General features: G+C 49.5%; 1 protein-coding gene across 4 annotated transcripts in view; it reads left to right on the forward strand.

The window, feature by feature from the left end:
* Positions 1 to 44: 44 nt before the first annotated feature.
* Positions 45 to 14,304, forward strand: part of MED26 (mediator complex subunit 26) — a 54,125-nt gene continuing 39,865 nt past the window's right edge. For 3 of the 4 annotated variants that reach the window (XM_072786862.1, XM_072786863.1, XM_072786861.1), the window contains exon 1: positions 45 to 359. Coding sequence is in view for 1 of the 4 variants with exons in the window: in XM_072786861.1 (XP_072642962.1) it covers positions 288 to 359 (72 nt within the window). In the remaining 3 variants the exon portion in view is untranslated. The remainder of the gene's footprint in view (positions 360 to 14,304) is intronic. The other variant, XM_072786864.1, reaches the window with a different exon arrangement.

The following is a 14,304-nucleotide window of genomic DNA, read 5'->3' on the forward strand; positions in this document are numbered from 1 at the left end:
GGTTACCCAGAGTGCTCCGCGCGGGGGCAGCTCACTGGAGTTTGGTTCTCGAGGCGGCGGCAGCAGCGGCGGCGGCTCCGGTGGCTCCTCCTCCTCCTCTGGTGGCGGTGGCGCCCCGGGCCCGAGCCCCGGCTCCCCTCTCCGCCACCCCGCGCGCCCCCTCCTCCCCCGGCGCCGCGGGGAACATGAGGCTCCGCTCCCGGAGGCCGGCGAGTGAGTGACCCCCGTCCCCCGCCTCAGCCCGCCCGCCCGCTGGCCCGGCCGCTCCCCCCCGCCTCGCCCAGGCAATGACAGCGGCTCCGGCGTCTCCGCAGCAGATCAGGGACCGGCTGCTGCAGGCCATCGACCCCCAGAGCAACGTAAGTACCCGCTGCGCGGGCCGGGACGGAGGCCGCGTGGGCCCGGGACCCTCCCCCTCCCCAGTGCCCCTCGCCCGCTGGGCTCCGGGGAACCCGCCCGACGCCCACCTACCCCCGAGGGCCGCTGCCATCCCGGTCTCTCGCCCCACGGGCCCGAGCCGGGGGCAGGTCGGGCAGTCTGGCGGCGCTCGGTACGTGAGGCCGAGGCTTCCGTGCGGCCTGGGCGGACGGAGCAGACGGGAGCTGAGGCCAGAGCTTTCCCTTCTTTCTCGCTCCAGCTCTACGACCCCTGCTGCTCCTGACGGAGCTCACCCACCTCGCCCTTCCCCGGGGACCCGCGACCCCCGGGAAGTCCTCCCGGCGTGGGGGGAGGGGAAGGAGAAAGGCTGTGGAGCAACTGGTGTCCGGGGTATGACTCGGGAGCCTATGCCGCCTGTGTCTCGGCCTTTTGGGTGATCAGGGAAGTCCTCCTTCCCTCTTCTCCCGGCTGGAAGCACCTTCCTGGCTTCATAGGGAACCCCCAGCCTACTTTGCCCTTAGCCGGTTGCCCAGGGCGCGTGGAGAGTCCCCCCTTGGTTCTGCCGGTGGACATGCCTTTGCCCGATCCCTCCTGGGAACGCTGCTGACGGTAGATGATCTCGGGGACGGTGGGATTCTTCCTATTACCTTTCTGGGCCTAAATGCCCGTTGCGTCTATAACCGAGCCAGAGCCCCGCTTCTTGGTGTGAATTAGAGGTGATTATTTTCTCTCCTGTTTGTTCAAGAGCCCTCCTTCGTCTATCCCTTCCCCTCACCTGAGTGTTCCAGCTTGGTGGTTTGTCACCTAGACGGTCAGGGTTAACCCCAGAGTGTGGCTTTCTCAGACGGAGGTCCACCGAGGCTACCGTTTGCAAAGGGATCTCCTCTGCCCCCCTTCGTGTGTGTAGGGGAAGACTCATAGTGTTCTCATATTTTCTCCAAAGGATTGTTGGCAGTAGGGGTTATTTTCCCCTGTGGCAGGAGCAGGTTGAGCAATAGGAAGATGTTGTGGTATCCAGGTATGAAGCGAGCCCCTGCATTTGCTGGGAGACCAGGAAGTGGCCATTAAGATCACTTTTTAATATGCTGGAGATCGAAGGAAAAAATATTATCTTGGGCTAGGTAACTCAGGTTTCTCTTTCTGTAGGGTTTTTGTTTTTCCTTACATGAGTTTGACTAATTACTCTTAACACTCTGTTTTAGGTTGGTATTTTTAGAGTTATTCGCCTTGGCTTGTATAATTTTGGTAAAAATTGCGAAGTTATGATCTTAAGACGCTGGTTTTTGTATCATAAGTAATCCTCTTCAGGCCCCAATAAGATCAACTTGGTGGTAATTGTCTTTAACAAATGTCGTATACATTTTTGTTATGACTTTGGGGGTGGAGTAGGCGCAAGCTATATAAAACCTTCTAGAATTTTTTGCAGTACCTGGTGCTGCTGCAGTTTCCAACATTGAAATATTAGAGGACAAAACAAGTGACACGAGAAACGTAACCTTGGTGACTTTTTGCATCTTTTATCCAGAGTGTTAATTTCTTGAATTCCATGTGCTTGTTTGCCTTCAGGAGAGTCTGAGAGGTTGCTGAGATATTAGCACTGATCCTTAATGCCACCTAGGAGAGCTTTGGGATCAGGAGGTGCTTTGACAGGCGGTCACGATGTTGTAGATTAGGTGGAGCAGTGACCTCAGGGGTTCCAGTGTTCTGTAAGGCTGTAATCTAAAAGGTTCCTAGGGAGAGAGGAGGAAGGAAGGTTAGCCAGAAGAGAGAGAAGAAAACAAATCTCAGTTTTTTTGTATTTTAGTGAGTGCAGAGATGATACATTCATAGAAGCCCATGGTTTTAATGGCATGTAGTTCACATTTCATATGGTTTGTTTTGAGGGACTACCGATGGGTGTGCATAGAGTTCTGCTAATAAAAGTGTGGTGAGTGGAATTGGGAAACATGTCTCTGAATATGAGCGATGAGGAAAGTGCCTCTTTAAATGCTGCCATTGCTAGTGACCATCCATGAGCCTCGTCAGAACCTTTTGACAGGAGTGTGGCTTTGAGCAAACTCCACTGAGAAACTGGAGCCGTGGCAGAATAGGTTACCGGCAGAGATGGTGCGACCATAATTTTGCAGTTTCTCTGGATTGACCTGGGCTCAGGTGAGAGTGAGGTAACTACAAGAAAGCATCGCTGGCGCACAGCTGCTTTTCTCTACCTTGCCCAATTATGAACTCCACTTTGGGATAGTTAGTTGACACATATTTAAGATACTCATGGAAAAAAAAATGGGGACAGTGTTGAAGAGCCAACACTAAAATTAAACCTCTTCTGAGAGAAGCGACACAGAATTGTGTCATATAATGCTTACCTTTATGGGCATGCAGTTATGGTTAACAAACTTAGCTTTTGCTTAAAAAATCAATGTCAGGCAGCTGACCTAATACCCACAAGTATCTGAGAAGTTAGTGAAGTAACAAAGTAACTGACCATCTCCTTGACAAATGAGTCCTTAAGAGGAAAGTTGTCTTTATGTTCTCAATTCTAGCCTCTGGAGTATTTGAATTTCTACAACAGCAGGCTCTGAGTTAATAATTTTGTCAACTCAGTAATAAAGCAAATCCTTTATACTCTGTTTCAAAAAGCAACTAACAGTTTTTTCAGAACAACCTAAGCCTTACTCTCCTTGTGGCATATGTCAGCCAGGGTGTTGAAAATCTCTGAAGTGCAGTGTGCGCATTTGTCCCAGCTTAATCTTGGTGCACAGAGTTGGGGGCTGTATCTTCCTTCTGCCTAGAGATTGGAGTCTGTCCACCTAAACACGGTCTCTTCAGCAGGTGATTAGGTTCTCGTCTGTGTCTGTAGAACACTCGTTTCATAGGAGTCTTCCTGACCAGAATGTGGGCTTCAGTGAGTATGGTTTGTTTCTTTTTCTAGAGCAGAAGCATTAGGTACTTTAGAGACTGGTTAAACTGACTGAACCCTAGAATCCTTCTTGGGCCTGTGAAGCCTGTGTGACTGCTATATGCGCTGAAGTTCAGTCTGCGCTGAATATTCTAATTCAGAACTCTCTAGAACCGTGAAGAACACAGATGTTAGTCCAGCATCTGAGAATAGGTCTGACAGACAGTAGAGTGGGTACTGTATCACCATAACAAGGTGAATAATGACACAAGGCAGGCCTTGCTCAAAGCAGGTGAGCATCTCTGTAATCAGAGCAGAGAGAGAGGCCAGAGAGGGCACTGGGGGGGGGGGGGGGGCGGTGGAAAGGGACTTGAACTTGCCCAAGGCATCTGTGTAAAGGCCTCCCGGTGGTCAGGCTTTCCAGCAGGAAACTTCAGAAACTTTTTCTCACAGTTATGCAGACATCAGGCGCCAAGGGGAGATGGTCAGAGACCAAGGGGCCTCTACAGAGAGGCACACACACAGTAATTTTCCCACCTAGGAATTTGAAGATTAAGATGTCACTTAGCTTCTCTGGGCTGCAGGGTCCTTGTGTACAAAGTGAGACTGGGAACCATGTATACACCCATAAAGCCCCTTCCAGATCCTGGGTTCAGATTCTAACATGAATTGTTCTAAGAGCTTTTTCTTTTAATGCGAGATGTGTTGTGTGAACTTCTTAAAATAATAAAATTCTGACAGAACTCGACAGAAAGATATATACTTTACATGACTTTGCATTATTTCACCAGGGTCTCCTGCTTCCCCCCAGCAGCTTGGTAAGGGAGGTGGAGCAAGTAGCCCATCTCCCCTTCCTGCAGGGCAGAAGCCAACAGCATTATGATAGTAGGTGCTGTTTAGTGGGCGCCTTCTGTGGCCAGGAGAGGACAAGATGTTTTTGTTTCTACTGACTTCATTTGAGGCGACTGCCCTAAGGTTAGGGACTTACCCAGAGTTTAAGTGTTGGTGCTGTTTCTACTTCTTTTTTTTTTTTTTTAATTTATTTATTCATGAGAGACACACACACACAGAGGCAGAGACACAGAGGGAGGTGTGGGCTTCCCCGCAGGGAGCCCGAGGTGGGACTCGATCCCAGGACCCCGGGATCACAACCTGAGCCAAAGGCAGACGCTCAACCACTGAGCCACCCAGGTGCCCCTAAGTGACAGCACTTTTAAACTCACAATGCCACTACACACTGCTCTCAAAGGTGGAAAGATGACTTCAGAAGAGGCCTGAGAGAGCAGTGTTCTGAGCTGGTAAGAAAAGATGTGGGGAGCCTCTTCTGTCCCACATAAGTTTATATGAGATTACAAATTGGTTTAGATTTACCTGTGATCGATCTAACAGGCTGATGATATTAGCCTGTCCTGGAAACATCTTGAGGTTTCTGTCAGGGACAGAGTCCTAGGCCAGACCATGCTGTGATGTATGGCAACTGCCAACTGATATGGAGTTTTTCATAAGTCTTGTGTGCCAGCTTGATTTTCTGCTTCAAGATTATAGCATTTATGATGTTAGCTTAAAATGCTGTTGATTCTGCAGAAAGGAGGGCTGTTAAAAATTATAAAAGGGAAGACTATTGGTTCTGATTCTCTTCAGCATGTTAAAATCTAAACATGTGGATTCTCTCTGATTACTCTGGTTGCTCAAATGCAGTGGCATTCTCATCTTTGTTCTTTAGATATGGCCAGAATGTATGGAAGACAGCAGTGTGGCATTTTATGAGTTTGGGAAACAGGTGGGTAACAAGTGTCACTTTTGAAATCAGTGTAAGTCCTTGTTCTTTCTCTCTCCTTCAGAAGAAGGTGGATTTTACTTTCTTTCTTCACAGACGTCTCCTAGTGGTCCTCGAAAGTGACTTGAGTTGAGATTAGAGTACATTGTCCTGGTTGGAAGGTCACAGAGGCCTGGAAGACTGTCCACAATCAGTTTCTGGGAAGGGGCTTCTGTCTTGATACAGATATAAAAAGGTTCTCCATGGGCTCCTGGGCTCAAGATGTAGCTGCATGTGGAAGGACATGCACCTCAAGAGTGTGCCTTGGGGTTAGGTGAAGGAGAGGAGCTGTGTTCACCTGCACCTCAGTTTTGGGGTCTAAGTCAGCATCTTCTTAGAGCTCCACTTAAACTAGAACCAGAACTCAGTCCAGTCCCTAGGTGACTGCAGGTCCTGCCCGGTCCCCACTCTAAATTGCCATCTGGAAGCTGGGGGATTTGTCTCTTCGTGGAAGTTGTGCCTCCCCCCCCTCCTCCCCTCGCCATGGTGCTGTCCTGAAGAACCCCTCAGCTGGTTGTTGGGATGGGTGACTGAGTTTGTGGTTTGATGAGTGACTGCATAGGCAGTGCATTTTCAACCTGGCCTTTCTAGTGCCCACACTTGGAGCCCCCATCTGAAACTCCTCCTCTTCATTCACTCTCTCAGGGCCTGCATGTAGAACTGAACAAGTATGACATGGGGGGGATTCTGTGAACTGGAGGATATTTCCTACATAAGGAAGACATAACCAATATTCTGCATGCGGTGTTTAAAAGTGGTCTCTGAATTCCAGGTCTGGGGAGGCCATACACTTACATCTCAGTTGCCAGCTGATTACACTGTTTATGGCAAAATATGGTAAAACTGAAAAAGGTGGCTCAGCAGTTGAATAAACATTTCTAGCAATTACTTATGGTGCTGGGTATGTGAGATTCAGACCTGTAGGTGCCCAGCTCCTGCCCTAGAGGGACCTGGAACAGGAAGAGAATTTGCAAATGGGCAGTCTGGGGTGGGGTGTGACGTTGAGGGGGCAGGGGTAGTCTTACAGGGCTACAGCTCTTAGGTCCAAATGGAAAAGTTCTTTGTGTGTCTTATTCAGATATAGATATAGAGGATATAGATATCCTCTTATTCAAAGAGGATGAAATTACTTCTTTAGAATGCTTTATAATTTGAGTTGAATGAAAAGTTTTAGAGTCAGATGCAGGAAGTCAGTTCTTGGTTCGTCTCTGACCCAAGGGAAACAGAATTTGGAGGGATAGCTGGCAAATTCTCTAACAGTTTGCCTTCTCAGTAGTGGGATGGGAAGGGGGCAAGTATCAGGCTCTGTGAAGGTCCTGGGGTCTGCTTTCAAGTATTTGAAGAGCTGTGTACCCTCGGGTTGGGTTAGCTCTGTGTGGCTTTCCAAGGCAAACCCAGAAGGGGAAGGCAGGAGTTCCTGGGAGGCAGGCCCTGCTGCGCTTGGGGGAGCTCTTGCTTATTGCCAGAGCTGGCTCGAGACAATCCAAAACCTCTGTGCCAAGTGGGTTTGCAGACATGCCTGGGCCTTCCATCTAGAACCTCTGTCTGGACCCCCAGACTCCTGCCCAAGAGTTCCTAGAGGTTCTGTGATTGTGTGAGGAGCCCACTAAAAAGGTGAAGGGTCACATCAGGTGATGTGCCACTGCCAGGCAAGTAAGGTTGAAAGCCTTTGAATGCTCCTGGGACCAGAATGAAGTTTTCTGTCTCTACCTGCTGGAGGCTGTAAAATGGACAGCTGTAGCCTACAGAGCACCTACTATGTGCCAGGTACAGAGTGAAGTACTTTGCATCATGGCTTGCTCTCTGAACTAGTCCTGGAGGTAGATGCTCCGTTTTCATTTTAGGGGAGAGCAGAGATTAATGAACTCTCCAGTGTTGCAGAGGATGCTATGGGCCTAAACCTGGTGCGGGTAGGCTTAAAAGTGGTGGGCTTAATGACAGTCTCATGCCTCCCACGCAAGCATTGCCCAGCAGGGAATTTGGACTCCACTGTGTCTTCTGAGGTTTAACCTCATAAATACAAAGTGTTTTTAAATGTTAAGTTTTGTGTTTCCATTTCCTTCACAGTTCCCACAATCTTTCCCACTTTGAAATCTTCTAGCCTAGTGTTTCCTAATCTTTTTGCCTGTCAGGATCCATTTCTATGATCAGAAATATTCAGGAGCTTCCACATAATGACAGGTGTACTTTGAGTAGCTGTTTTTGAGAAAATTCAAGGAAAGAACCTACTCCTAATCTAGTCATGCTTTGAAATGACGTCGTGTCTTATCATCAGAACAACATCTACTTAAATCTCTAAGCTAACCTTACTTGTTTGTGTGTGACACATAGGATGGGACCCTCTGTACCTCACATTTGTGGCCTTCTAGAATCCCTGCTACTCTCCTTTTCCAGGAACTTTACCTGCTTTCATCCCAGACAGTTGCCCTCAGGCACTCTGCATAACTTAAAAACCCTACATTCCTGCTGATAACAGGTCTTGTTGATTACATTTTCCATGGGCTTGCAAGCTCTTTGGTAGTGGAGCATGAGTTAATCCCCATGTTTCTAGGACTTCCATAGCAGGCTGGTGCTCAGAAGGTTGTTGATCTTCCTGTGAAAAAGGCCAATCTTAGGAGCTGGCTGTCAGTACTTACTGAGCAGGTAGTAGGAGCCACTACTTTTCAGCACTTCTCAATACATTTAATCTGTACAGCAACACAGGGAGGGAGGTACTATTGCATAAACTGAGGCTCTACAGATGCACAGTTAGAAGGGACCACACTGGGATTGGGAACCACACCCCCACCCCCCCATCAGTCCTCACGCATGTGCTGCCGCCTCCCATGTCACCCGAGAGAGCATAGTAGGTACAAGGTAGCATTCCACTCTCCTGCCCCAAGTCTGGATCCTCATGCTGGATTTCTGTAGTATGTTTTTCTGCCAGGCTGGGAGGAAAGTTGTACCTGAAATGCTTGTGCTTTCTCTTGAACTGACTGAGGAAAAGGCATGAGGCGTTTTTTTTCCTTTTTGTATTTGTCTGGCATGTTTCACCCCAACATAGAAAAGACGACTCTTAATCTTAGATCCCTGCCTCTCTATGGGCCCTGGAGATGCTGTTCAAATGCTGGCTTGGGACCCCTTTGGTCACGTGACAAACCAGACCTTTCCTAGACACCCCTCCCCGCTGGGTTTCAACAAGGCCAGAAAGTGGGTGATGCTTCCTCTAGGCCATACCTTGTGGTGGGTCAGCCTCAGGACTACTGGGGAGATCCTGGTCACCTATTTACTGTGTATAGAGTGATTTCTTAGGTGGCTGGCTGTGGCTGGCCTTGACTCTCTGGTGGTGGCAGGGTGGGGGGCGGAGGCAGTAGTTCTGTGGTTCTTTCTAGAAGATTCATGTATATGTGACTGCAGCTTAGTAGGTGGCCTGGCAGCCCTCTTCGAGGCACTGGTAGCCCCACTGCCCTGCCCATACCTGTACCTTTGGCTCCACCCGCTACCCTCACCTATGGTCACACTTGGCTCTGGGTAGCCACCTGATCCACTAAGCTGACTGCTTGCACACATGGGGACTGGGTTCTTTTTGTCCTCCCTCCAGTTCCATTAGCTCTCTTGATCCCTCTTGTCGTCAGGTCCCTGGCCCAGCTCAGATTGGAGTATGAGGGGTGACCATGTTCTATTTCCCCAGCTGACTTCCAAGGTAGCTACCTGCCCTCCTCTTCTTAAGGCCAGCCCTTCTGGAAGCTACTTCAGGTAGATACTTCTCAATTTTATTTACCCCATGCATCTTGCAGCTTTGCCAAGCAAGCAGTTGGCACGCTGGCTTTTGAGTGCTGTCTATGGGGGATGAGCGACGATGATGTGTAGTTAAAATAGGAACAGTTTACCCTTTTTGCCAATTGTTTCACTTTATTTCTTTCAAGTGTTCAGTTAGATAGATGCCAGCAGAGCATTTGTCTTCTACTTTTACTAATTTTATTGGCCAGCTACCTCCAGAGGGAGGGTCGTACTTTGCTTATGACAGGAGCTTAAATGCAAAAGGGCTGATTGGCTTGTGCCAAAGGCTTAAAGGTGATTCTGTTCTCAGGTGAGGATCTGGCTTTGCTCCATCTCTTTTGTAGTATTCCGTTCACACAGTGAGGTGTCTTCCAGCTCCCCCAGTTGGAGATTCACCTTCTTTGATCATCATCCAGAAGGAAGAGAAGGAAATGCTTTTCCACAAGTTTCAGCAGACGTTTCTTGGTGCTTTTCTGGGCTTTGGTAGAATTAGTAGGCTCTGTTGATTGATTTACTCCAAAGTCTGAGCATGGTATTAGTTCCTCCCAGAATAGAGAGGATCCCCCCAAGAAGCATCAGGGTCCTGTTGCTGGGAGGGAGGGGATTGTGGGGGGGGAATGAGCTGGCAATGTCCCCTGAGTGCATGCTGGTTTAATCACCTCTTTGACGTGATGATACCATTAAAGAGTTGGGTATTGTGCTGGCCTGGGAGACTTGAGTCCAGACACAAAATGAATGTGACTGAAACGTAAGGTCTGGAGTAAGCAGTGGAGTGGTTTGGATGATATGAGGTCACGGCATGGGGTTCTGAGTACCCACTCCTGGTTGCATCTGTAGACTCTGATTTGCCTGTAGTCACACTTGGGTACTTTGCTGTTACCTTGTATCCGTGCTGGTGCTGGGTTGCAGCTTCTGACTCCATTCTGGGCTGAGGAGCACTTCAGTAGTCTAGGAGAACCTGCCACAGTGCTGCTTGATCCCTAGTCCCCATCATTTCTCCTGGTGCTGCAACCAGCCCAGGCATAGGGATGTGCTGCAGTCCAGGAGGCCTCTTGTCGCCATGAGGCAGCACCTAGAAGCAGGCAAGAGCTGAGTTCTCCAGACTTCTCAGAGGTATGGATGGGCACTGGATGGTCTGTTCAGATCTGATTGTCCAGCCCATTTCCTCTTGCCCTTGGTTAACCTGGGTAACTGGAAACTGGTACCTGTACTTCCCGGCCTGGCTTCTTCCCCTTAGGTTAAACTGAGAAGGGTAGGGTCAGGTGATCTTTCACAGCCTTCTCTATTTTTCCCTCCCTTTGTTTTGGGGGAAGGGGCAGCTCTCAGAAAGCACCTAAAGTTGGTGATGTGTGCTCCCCCTTTGCTGGATTCGGGAAGCCTAGCAGTAAGAGAAGTGGTCCACATGTTAGGTTTTAGGCATGGTCATGGGAGGAAAGGTTTGTGAATGGGTATTTCACTTTCACTTCTATTTTAAAGGAGCTTCTCAAGCATTTAAAATTGTTGACAAGGTTGGTGGTTGGTGACAAGACAGTGCCGCCACTGAGTGCAGGAGCTTAACTTCTTACCAAAGAGCAGAAACATCACCCTACCAGGTCTTATATGAGCTTGTCCTGCCTTTGCTTGTAATGCCCATCAGACCCATCACTGAGTTAAAGTGGTATTTGTGAGTGCGTGCGTGCGTGCGTGCGTGTGTGTGTGTCTGTCTGTCTTGTGGACAGACCTCTTCCACATAGTGGGAAATGTAGCAGCTCCAGAGTTTGACTTCTTGAAAGGTAGGCCATTGAAGAAGAGGGGATTTACTCTCTTGCTTCCAGTTTGAAAACTCCTGGAGAATCACCCTGGCTTGGCTTGGGGGTGAAGGAGGCCTTGTAAGAAAATAGCAGTGCCCACAGGAAGTCAGGGAGGAGCATACAGAAGCAGGGTCTGCGGTTCAGACAAAAACAATAGGTGTCCCCAGCCTGCTTTCCTTCTCCTGTGTGACAGAACAGGAACAGTAAGGACACTGGTCCAGAGTGGGGGTAAGCCTATCTTGGGGTTTCTGGTGAATCTGCCTGTCAGCTCTCCTTAGAGGGGAGTGGGTGCCTGCTTGTCATCACAGGAATGATACTCCTGTTAGGATTACAGTGAATGTGATTTTCTATCTGGTAGGGGGTGGGCTCCTCCAAGTTGGGAAATAGGAAGTGGCCTCATCTGCTTTGTGAGATGAGCTGACCTGGGCACAGGAATGTACTTGTGTTTGTACTCCAGGTTGTCTTCTTGGGTCATCATAACTGTCTTCAGTTCCTTACTATAGGGTTGGTGCTGAGTGCACCTGTGCAGGAGTGAATGAGGCCTGAGGCCTAAAACTGATCAGTGCCCTGTTCCCCTTGCACGTTGCTGTGTTGGCTATTCCATTGTCTCCAAACCCTCTGCCTCTGCCATGGTCCCTCCTTATCCCTGAGCATTTTGGCTTTGTCCAGCACTACCCAAGGCCCTGTCTGTCTTTAAGGCTTACTCCAGGTGCTCTTAGAGCCATGGTTTCCAGCAGCACCTGAACCCTGTCTCTCCAGCTGACTGTTGTCCTGGATGTACAGCAGCCCATTCCAGAGTGGAGGCACCTTCTTCCCTCCTGCCTTTGGTATGCTGCCCTGTGGTGGTTGGCGGTGCCACCGCTCCGCAGGCTACCTCAGAACTTTCCTGGTGTCCCCCTCCTGTGGCAGCCCTTTTCCTGCAAATTGGGATCTCCTGGGAGGTCTAGTACAGCTGCTTAGCAGCTGGTCTGCCTCCTGCTGTCCTCTCCACACCAGCTGAAGAGTGAATGTCCCAAAACACAGACGTTTCATCCCCTCTGTTGGGGCTGTGTGGCTGACTGGATAATGTGAGTTTTTTAGATAGCATATAGTGAGTGAAGAAGACAGTCTTTCTCTGGATGAAAAACTTGGGCTTTGTCATTAGGCAAAACCAAGTTGGAATCTTGATTTTCCTCTTCACCTTGCAGCCTTGGATGAGGTCAGGTTTTCAGCCTTCATTTTCTCAAGAGGATATACATATGCTGCTTAGGAAGGCTCTTGAGGATGGGATGTGGCCCCAATCCCAAAGTGCCCTGGGTGCTGACATACATGGCATGGCTTGATAGTGGGCAGCCATGTAGCTGCCAGTTCCTGTCCTTCCCCTCTGATTCATGCCTGTTGGATTCATGACTGGGAACTAGCCAGTCATTGGGTTGCCTCTTCCTGGCTAGTGATTGGTTTGAGAATGGACCTGTGACCCAATCAAAGCCTGTGAAAGTTTTAATACTTTGCTGGGGTAGTAGAGGGGAGACATGAATGGGAAAGGATATGAGCAGTTGCTGCTAGGGTCTCCTACTTGGGGACAGCCTGCCCAGGAGTGAGACCAGCCCAGAGAGTTGAAGGGAGGATTAAGTCACCACGGCATGACTGGTCCAAGGTGAGCCCTGTCTGAACTTTTCAGTTAAGCGAGCCAGTGGCTTCTTTTCTGAATGAGGCCTATTTGAGCTGGCTTTTCTGTTACTTGCAATCAAGAGTCTAGACAGAATCCGTCAAGTACAGTATGCTCCAGTCTCTGGCTTAGGCATCCTCTCCCGCTGCTCCAGCCGTGCTCCGTTGCTCATCAGGCAGCTCTTGAGCTGCTAGTGTACCCACACCTGGATAGCTCTCCCTCCCTTTTTTCTCCTTCCCTCCTCACTTCTTACCTGCCTCTCTGGGCTTTGGGCCCAGGGCACCTCCCCCAGGAAGGACAGTGCCAGCTATCTCAGGAGCACTGTCTTCTGGCTGTTCTGGTATCCTGGTCTGATCTTTCCCACAGCACCTTCAACCTGTCTGACATGCCTTATTGCACCCCCTTCCTCCCACACACGCACATTGATTGTTTTGCTGGTGCATAGTGAGCCCGTTCATTCTGTTAGGGTCAGTGACCAGTTTATGAACTGATGTGGGTCCATGTCTGATTTCAAACTATAGACTAACACAAGCAGTGCCTAACTGGGGAGGGTCAAATTGGGTTGAGGATAAGAGTTCAGGTTTGATGGGGCCTGGGCAGGGCAGCTGGGATGGCTGGGTCCCTGGAGGACTCTTTGTTCCTATTAGGACTACGTGGCCCTCTCCAGACCTTAGCCTTTTTGGGTCCTCCTGTAGTATGTGAGTTCTCTTGGAACTGTAGTGGCATAGTTAGCACTCAGGTACTGGGCCTGTCCCGTGTGTGCCCCATAGTTCTAGGGATCCTGGGGATCCTGGCAGAGAGTGACAGGACCCAGCGCTCTAGGTGTCGCCACACTTGTCTAGCCTCTTCAGTGGGCAGTGAGCCCTTCAGGTCCAGCCCTGCAGGAGAGCACAGGCTGCCTGCCTCGTCTCATGAGTGAGTCTCCAGCCAGGATGACTCCTCCCCACTGCAGGGGCTTCTGAACCCTGAGCACCTACTGTGCAGTGAGAGCAGCAGCTTCAGTCCTTCTTTTGCTTTTGTCTGCTTGGCCTTGAGGCAAATCACTTCCTGTTTCTGAGGCTCGGTCTCTTTATTTGTGGCTCGGGGCTATTGGAGCCATCACCTGGTAGTGGTGTCCTGAGAGGCTAAGCATGTCTGGTACAGTGCCCAGCTTCTGTTGAGTCACTGACCATGAGGGAACAGGTACTATCTGTGTGATAGGTGAACAAAAGAGGGAGGGAGGTTGTCCTTGCTGGAGGGCATGCAGAGGGGGGAGAATAATCCTATCAGTGACCAGAGACCTGCAGATGGAGTTCATAAAGGTTATTTTTAAATTTTGAGGCCTTAATAAAAAAAATAGGAGGACCAAAGCAGCAGCTCTTAAGGTGTCCTTGCTCTCTGCTAGGTATTATCCCATTTCTCCTCCCATAGAGGTGGCAGAGTCTTATTAGCAGGTTGAAGTAGCTAGTCACCTGGCCACTGCGTAGCTGAACTCAGAGCATTTGCTTTCATCATGAGATAACACTGCAAGCCTGCAGAGCGGGAGAGGGGTGTAAGAATCCCTGTGGAGGTCTTTCCTTCCTTCCAGAGCACTGCATGCTGATGGAGATGATCAGTGTGGTGATCACACACGCTGTCCAGTGTAGTGGCTCTGAGCCACACATGGATGGTGAGTACCTAATACACGTGTGGCTGGTAAGACCAAGGAATTGACATCTAAATTTCTATTTAATTTAATGACCACCTGAATTGGACAGCGAATTTCTGGGGCCTCAGATTACTTGTGCTTCAGTTAAGAGCTTGGGACTGTTATCTTTTTCCACATGGGAAGTGGGGGAGTAGGTTGTACCTGGCCTAGCAGAGAGGTGTAGAATGGGGTTGCTGTCCCTTTCTGGCCACGCACTTGTCTCAACCCCTCTCCAGCTAGACAGCTCTGGTTTCTCTAATGTCTCTGAGTCTCTGAGCCATATCAGCTCCATTCATGAGGTCTTGTCTTAAGGAGAAGAAAGCCCCTTCTCATTTCTTAGGTTTGGGTTGATGA

The sequence above is a fragment of the Canis lupus genome, chromosome 19 (assembly GCF_048164855.1).
Source record: "Canis lupus baileyi chromosome 19, mCanLup2.hap1, whole genome shotgun sequence".
In the NCBI taxonomy this organism is placed as follows: domain Eukaryota; kingdom Metazoa; phylum Chordata; class Mammalia; order Carnivora; family Canidae; genus Canis; species Canis lupus.